Source organism: Engraulis encrasicolus, chromosome 21 (assembly GCF_034702125.1).
Source record: "Engraulis encrasicolus isolate BLACKSEA-1 chromosome 21, IST_EnEncr_1.0, whole genome shotgun sequence".
Lineage (NCBI taxonomy): Eukaryota > Metazoa > Chordata > Actinopteri > Clupeiformes > Engraulidae > Engraulis > Engraulis encrasicolus.
This window is the reverse complement of record NC_085877.1, coordinates 28,902,265-28,909,764: the sequence shown is the minus strand read 5'-3', so window position 1 is coordinate 28,909,764 and position 7,500 is coordinate 28,902,265. Positions and strand designations below refer to the sequence as shown.

General features: G+C 42.2%; 1 protein-coding gene across 1 annotated transcript in view; it reads right to left on the bottom strand.

The window, feature by feature from the left end:
* The window catches only part of LOC134437348 (DNA polymerase nu-like), a 93,149-nt gene that overhangs the window by 78,959 nt on the left and 6,690 nt on the right, over positions 1–7,500 (bottom strand). Inside the window, exon 5 of the mRNA XM_063186840.1 lies at positions 7,387–7,452. Within this exon, the coding sequence (XP_063042910.1) occupies positions 7,387–7,452 (66 nt within the window). The remainder of the gene's footprint in view (positions 1–7,386; positions 7,453–7,500) is intronic.

Below are 7,500 nucleotides of genomic sequence, written 5' to 3'. Positions count from 1 at the left end.
TAATAGTTGGACTTGTGGTAGGCCTACTTAAATCTTTCATACAACTATAGCCCAGCATACGAATGAATTGACTGTTCAGGCTTTGAAACGCACGACGCAAATATTTGTGTTCATGATGTGTGACCGCGGTAGCGCCTACCGCAATTTCAGCAGAGGTTTCTGCTCATCTGTCTATTCACTACAACATCAAACCACTTGATAGATAATTGCTACCTTTTCCACGCTGCACATAAGAATCAAAATATTATTACAGGCTCCGAAATTACCCCACAAGCTACAGTGCAAGTGTCAACAGCGCAGAGTAGCCTAGCCTAGGGATTTCAATTTGGTACATGTGTACAAAGTCATCGCAAGTGCTGGAAGATGAGCTTCTCAAGTTGGGTTGTGATTACAGCGATTTGAGTGATACATGCCAAGTTCAGAATAAAATAATAGGCCTACCACTGTGAATCTTTGCCACAGATGTCAAGTTGACAACTTTGATCGCTAACTTCCACTGACACCTCAGACACTGACGTTTTCTAGCTTCAACCAATCGCTATACAGAGATAGGATGTCTTACCTTTCGTGCAGATAGTTTGGAGAAGTTTACATCAGTCAGTCTTTCTTGTCCTGTCTTATCCATAGAATATTTTGGTGTAGAATCAATGTTTAGTCCAAGCAAGGGTTATTGGCTAGCTCAGTGCAGTTATCATTCCTGGCTAATCCAGCTCCCCAAAATGTAAACAAAACGTGAATGAATGCACGTCATCTGTTTCATCAGGGGGTGTTCCCATTTCCTTGAACTCTGACCTTTTCTGATAGATAGATATATAGATAGATAGATAGATAGATAGATAGATAGATAGATAGATAGATAGATAGATAGATAGATAGATAGATAGATAGATAGATAGATAGATAGATAGATAGATAGATAGATAGATAGATAGATAGATAGATAGATAGATAGATAGATAGATAGATAAGATACTGTAGACTCATTTTTTGTGTTGGCTAATGTAGCCTATTTATTCACTAACTGTTTGCCAGGCCTATTTTAACATATAAGTACATCATAGGGCCTATATTGTAATTATTATTATTATTATTATTATTATTATTATTATTATTATTATTATTATGTTTTTCTGCAATGTTTATAGCTCAGGTATGTGTATGTCTAAGAATAGAATGAATACAATGATTTGTCATTTTAACTACTCGTGGCATATACAATTTACTCATCACTACACAGTTTGGATGTCACTAATACCCTCGTATTAAAGTAAGTCTGCAGTACATGTTTTGTTTCGCGTCATGAAAAGAACATACGAGTAAGTGCGATTAATTAGATTAATTAATTACAAATTCTGTAATTAATTAGATTAATTTTTTTAATCTACTGACAGCCCTAGTAGTATTCCTTTGTTATTATTATCTTTTTTCATTTACAATCTTAGAAATATTTATTAGAATAGTATTCCTGATTTTTTTTCATGAAATGCAGTGTCTTTGTCTAAAAGGGGCTCCAGGTAGGACTAAAAGTTTAATTAATTACGGTCCCGAGTCAGCCGATTCATTAGTAAGTGAACGATGGCTCTCGAGACCACTTCCATGGTCCGCTGTCAGAAAACCCCACATGCAACTTCTGACAGCGCGGTCCGAAGAAGTGTCGTGGGAAACACTTTTCATTTGAAAAATCGCTTTACATACCATTTTCAGATTTGTATCAACTGCTGGCATTCCGTGATGAAAAACAGCATGAGTTTATTTGAACAGCATTTTTTCATTATAGTGTAGATTTTGAGACGAGCATGCCACAGGCACTGCGAAAAAGACGTGCCCCGTTAAATGTGTAATGCCTCTCAATGTGTATTGTCTCACTTGTTTTATGCGTCTTTCACACTAGGGATGCAAATTATCGATTAATTCATTAATCACTAGTTGATAGTGTTATCGATCGACTTTCGATTAATTGATAAGCAGCGTTTTTTCACCTGGATTTCATAGGGCCTTTTAAAATATCAGCTAAATAGTTAAAACACTGAGTTCAAAAAGTATATAGGCCTATATTGTTATATTGAATTATATTGTGAGAATTACATTATGATCATTAAGCCCATATTGTATTTTATTGTATTATGTTATATTATATTACATATTCCTCAAGTAATTATGCATTAGGAAAAGAAAGCAGACATGTTTTCTATGGCATCTCCACACCACCTTTGAGGGGGGCATTGCTTGGTTTCACCCAGGAGTGAACTAGTAGCCCCACGCCCCCACTATATCGCCTTGCATGAGATGTGACAAACAACGTTGAGTGAAACGTGATCAGATTCAGGACTTGTCTGCATATAGGTGTGTCAGCCTGCATGATCAACCACAAGCATTTTAATTTTATACGCTTCAAAATAAAGAAATGCTATATTTTGGGTAGTGTGTTGTTGTCCATAATAGATAGTAATGTCAACAAAGTTCGTTTCTGTACAAAAAAAGCTATTCCCTGTGTCTGTAAGAAGAGCTAATAAGCTAACAGGCTCCATTGAAAATGAATGGAGCTATGACAACAACACTTACAGCTAACATGGATTCACCTGAAATTGAACAGATGGTGCTCCTCTTCATGAATGGGCATATATTACCATGCCCAGTTCAGCTAATACTAGTCTTGATATCTGACAGGGTGTTAGTGATTAAAATTACAGCTCACAATTTGAAATGACTAAGTTTGTGATTTCGCTAGTTAGCACGCTAAGCTAACCTAGCAAGTTTAACCCTAAAATGCTGCTTGCAGTGACATTTGCCCGTCTTGAAAGATCGTTTTTCTCATAATTCAAACAGTAACAACTTACACCATTGAGCTTGGCATAATCGCAGATTCAAATACACATCTCCAAAAGACCCACAAGAACTCTAGAAGTTCCAATGGTGATATAATAGATAAAATCTGCGCACCATGGATTTGAATAGGACTAGAACTAGAACTACTCACAGTCTCTAGCGCCTTCTAGTGATTAATCACGATTAATACATTTTAATCAAGCAACCTCTTACTCGACAATTAATCTAAAGTCGATTAATCATTTGCATCCCTATTTCACATGGTGAAACTTAAGACAAGTTTCCACACTTGTGGACTAGAGATTCATTCCTTTGGTCAGTCAAAAGCGTCTGAAAGGGCCCATACTCCTTCATTCTTATCTCTCCCCCATCTTTCACTCTCCTCTCGTCTTCTTCCTTCAGTCCTCTCCTTTGTTCATCACTCTCTCTGTGTTCATCCATCTCTTCTCTGACTTTCACTCCCATCCTGTCATCCTCTTTCTACTATTCCTCTACTTCTTTTTCTCTCCACTCATCCATCTGTTCCACTCATCCCATTCAGGCTGCTCACTCTAAACCTCCTCTTTCATTCCTTTTCTCCATCTTTCACTCCCTTCATCCCTCTCTTTTGCAATTCTGCTTTCTTTCTACACTCTGTGTGTGTGTGTGTGTGTGTGTGTGTGTGTGTGTGTGTGTGTGTGTGTGTGTGTGTGTGTGTGTGTGTGTGTGTGTGTGTGTGTGTGTGTGTGTGTTGTGTGAGAGAGAAGTATACAGCAAAAACGCCAGATGCAGAATGATGACTAAAAAGGTAAAGTAAGTCTGTTAAAAATGTGCTCGAGAGAGGGAAGACAGAGAGAGAGAAAACAGCTAGAAAGCAAGTAGAGATGGATAGAACAACTGCCTGCATTATTGAGAGGCAGAGAGAGAGGGAGAGAGAGGGAGAGACAGACACAGAGAGACAAAGACAGACAGAGAGAGAGAGAGAGAGAGAGAGAGAGAGAGAGAAAGCTAAAATACAGTAAGTCTGGGTTAACAGCTCCAGACGGAGGTGAGTAGAAAGGCTTGTCTGCAGGTATAAATAAATAACCCTGGCTTTCACGGCCACCGCTAACAGAACGATTACCTTGAGGGAAAGACAGGGAGAGAGAGAGAGAGAGAGAGAGAGAGAGAGAGAGAGAGAGAGAGAGAGAGAGAGAGAGAGAGAGAGAGAGAGAGAGAGAGTGTGTGTGTGTGTGTGTGTGTGTGTGTGTGTGTGTGTGTGTGTGTGTGTGTGTGTGTGTGTGTGTGTGTGTGTGTGTGTGTGTGTGTGTGTGTGTACACATACTGTGCTTCAGTAAGAACGGGCCTGGATATGAGGTGCAATGGTGTGTAATTTTAACACTTAGAGTGTATTCTATAATTGGCTTTGTAAAGAGAAGGTGGCGACCAAAGAAACAAATGCGATTTGGGCGACGAGAGACAACATGACATTTGGACGACATGAACAACAGTTTGTAGTCTGGACTTCAGTCTGGACTTCAGAGTATTATGATAATGACCTATAATGCGGTTTGGCGACAGCTAAAGCAGCCGACTGCAATGTCAGAATGCTTGCATTCTGCTTTTAACGGTCCTACTCCGGCAGTTAGCTAAGCAAGACCGTCACAAACAACAAAAACGACAACATGTAAAAGTTCCAAAGACAGCACAGCACACAATGGACTGCTAAGTGAAGTCAAGTGAAGTCAAAGTTGTTTACATGTATATAATTTATGTCTACTATTTATTTTATTTAGGTGTGTGTGTGTGTGTGTGTGTGTGTGTGTGTGTGTGTGTGTGTGTGTGTGTGTGTGTGTGTGTGTGTGTGTGTGTGTGTGTGTGAGCAGTGTCAGTCATGTGTTACAGTGTGTTTTCTGCTGTTAGTCGTATGTATCCCTTTACATCGATCAGGGCCCACTTGAAATGCTCCTCCAGGCTTTTAAAAGTGAAGAAAGAAGGGAAGAAAAAGATGCGGCTCACCTTGTGCAGAAGGACACGGCATGTCAATGGTCAGGCATGTGGGAACGTTAGAGGACGTATAGAGAGAGAGGAGGAGAGAAGAGGAAAAGAGGAAGAGGGGAGGAAATAAGGACGAAGAGTAAGATGAAATGAAATGAGGAGGAGGAGGAGGAGGAGGAGGAGGAGGAGGAGGAGGAAACATGACAGAAGAAAGAGTGGAAAGATGAGGACGAGTGAAAGATGGATTGTGGCATGTCAATGGTCAAGCACATGGGAAGGTTATATTGAGAGAGGGAGAGGAGGATGAGGAGAGGAAATAAGGACTAAGAGTATGATGACATGATGGAAGAGAAGGAGGTAGAGGTGCAAGAGGTGCAAGATGATATGGTCAAGCACAAGGAAAGGTCAGAAGAAGTATAGAGAGAAAGGGAGAGAGGAGGAGAGAGGAAAGGAGGATGAAGAGTACAATGAAATGAAAGAAGAGGAGGAGGACGAAAAGGGAGGAAGAGGGTGAGAAGTAATAGATGGCTGTGGTATGTCAATGGTCAGGCACGTGGGAAGGTTAGAGGAGTAGAGAGAGAGAGAGAGAGAGAGAGAGAGAGAGAGAGAACAGGAGAGGAGGAGAGGAGGAGAGGAGGAGAGGAGGAGAGGAATAACAATGACAAGAATGGCGAAATGAAGGAAGTAGAGGAGGAGGAGTCAAAGGTCAGGGGAAGTATAGAAAGAGAGAGATGAGGACAGGAAGAGAGGGAGGTAGAGAAGAGGAGCAGTTAGATTAAATTAAGGCATAGGAGGTGGAGGAGAGGAGGAAGAAGAGGAGGAAGAGTGGCAGAGGTGAAAGACGAACGTGTCAATGGTCAGGCCCATGAAGAGGTCAGGTGTCTGAGGTTGTATAATGTGGTTGTATAACGAGGACGTGGCCAGTCAGTGGTCAAACATGAAGTCAGGGAGAGGAGGAGAGGAACAGGAAAAGGAGGACGAAGAGGAGGATGAAGAGGAGGAAAAGTGGCAGATGTAAAACTAATCAATAGGGATGTACAGTATAAGCACTAGAGAAGGGAGGGAGGGAAGGGAGGAACAGAGAGAGAGGACATAAAGATGAAGAGTAATATGAAATGGAGCAGGGGGAGAAGGAGGAAGATGAGGAAGAGGATGATGAGGAGGAAGAGGAAGAGGAGGAAGCGGAGGAGGAGGAAGAGGAAGGAGGAGGAAGAAGAAGAGGAAGGGGAGGAGGAAGAGTGCTACAGGTAAAAGATGGATTTGACTTGTCAATGGCCAGGTACTGAAAGGTCAGGGGATGTATACAGAGAGAGGAAGACAGTAAGAGAAGAGGAGGATAGAGAGAAGGAGGAGTAAGAAGAAATGGAGGAGGGGGAGGAGGAGGAGGAAGAAGAGGAGTGGCAGTTGTAGAAGGTGGATAAGCGTTGTCAGTGTTCAGACAGGAGAAGGTCAGGGAGAGGAGGAGAGGAAGAGAGGAAGAGTACAGAGGAGGGTGAAAAGAACAAAGAAAAGGGAGAGAAGGAAAGAGAGAGTGACAAGAGAGGAAAGAGCTTACCAGCCAGAAGGTGGAGGAAGAGGAGGGTACAGATGAGGATCAAGAGGCAATGAAGAAAGAGGAGGAAGAGGAGGAGGAGCTGTAGAAAGAGTGGCAGTTGTAAAAGATGGATGTGGGTTGTCAATAGTCAGGCACAGCAGAAATGTGCAGAGTTGAGGCAAAAAGAAAGAGGGGGATGAACATGAAAGTGGAGGGAGGAAAAGAAAGAGAAAGGGGGGATTACCAGAGAAAAGAGAGATATAGGATGAAAAAGGAGGTATAGGCCAGTCAGTGGATATTTGGAGGAAAAAAAAAGAAGAGGGGTAAGAAGAGGAAAGACGGAAGAGGGGAAAAAGAGGAAGGGATGGAAAAGAGGTATGGGGCACTCACAGGAAGAAAGATTAAGAGCAAAGTGGATGTGAAGGGGGGGGTGAAATAGAAGGACGTAAAGGCCACGCAAGAAGAAAGATGAAAGAGGGAAAAGGGAAAGAGAGAAAGACAGAAAGAGAGGGACAGAGTGATGAAAGAAAAAGAGGTAAAGGCTACCCATTGGGTGTTAGGGTGAGTGGGAAAAAGAGAGGGAAGAGGAAATAGGGAGGAGGTAGAGAGAGCAAAAGATAAAAGAGAAGAGGTAAAGGCTTACCTCTGGGTGTTTTGGAGGGAGCTGAAAGAGAGGGAGGAGGAACTAGGGAGGAGGTGAAGAAAAATAAGGGTAGAAGAGAAGTAAAGGGAACTCTGGGGGGGGGGGGTGGAAGAGAGTAAAGAGGAAATATGGTGGAGGTAGAGAATTAGTGGGATAAAAGATAAAAAAGAGGTACAACCAACTCATCTGCAAGAGGAAAGTAAGAGAGTGATGGGGGAGTAAAAGCCACTCAAGAAGAATGATGAAAGAGGAAAGAAGGGAAGAGAAAGAGAGAGAGAGAAAGAGAGAGAGAGAGAGAGAGAGAGAGAGAGCGATAAAGAAAGAGAGAGCGATATGGAAGAGAAGAAGAGGTGGAAGCCACTCACTGGAGGAGGTCAGAAAATAGAGGGATGAAAGAGAGGAAGTAGAGGAGGTGAAGGCGACTCACTGGGTTCTTGGCTGACAGTCTGCCACTCACAGCGCTGGTCTGGTTCCACGTGGAGGAGATGAAGGTCTGGAGGAGGAGGAGGAGAGAGACATGGCAGAGGCACAGTTATTCAGT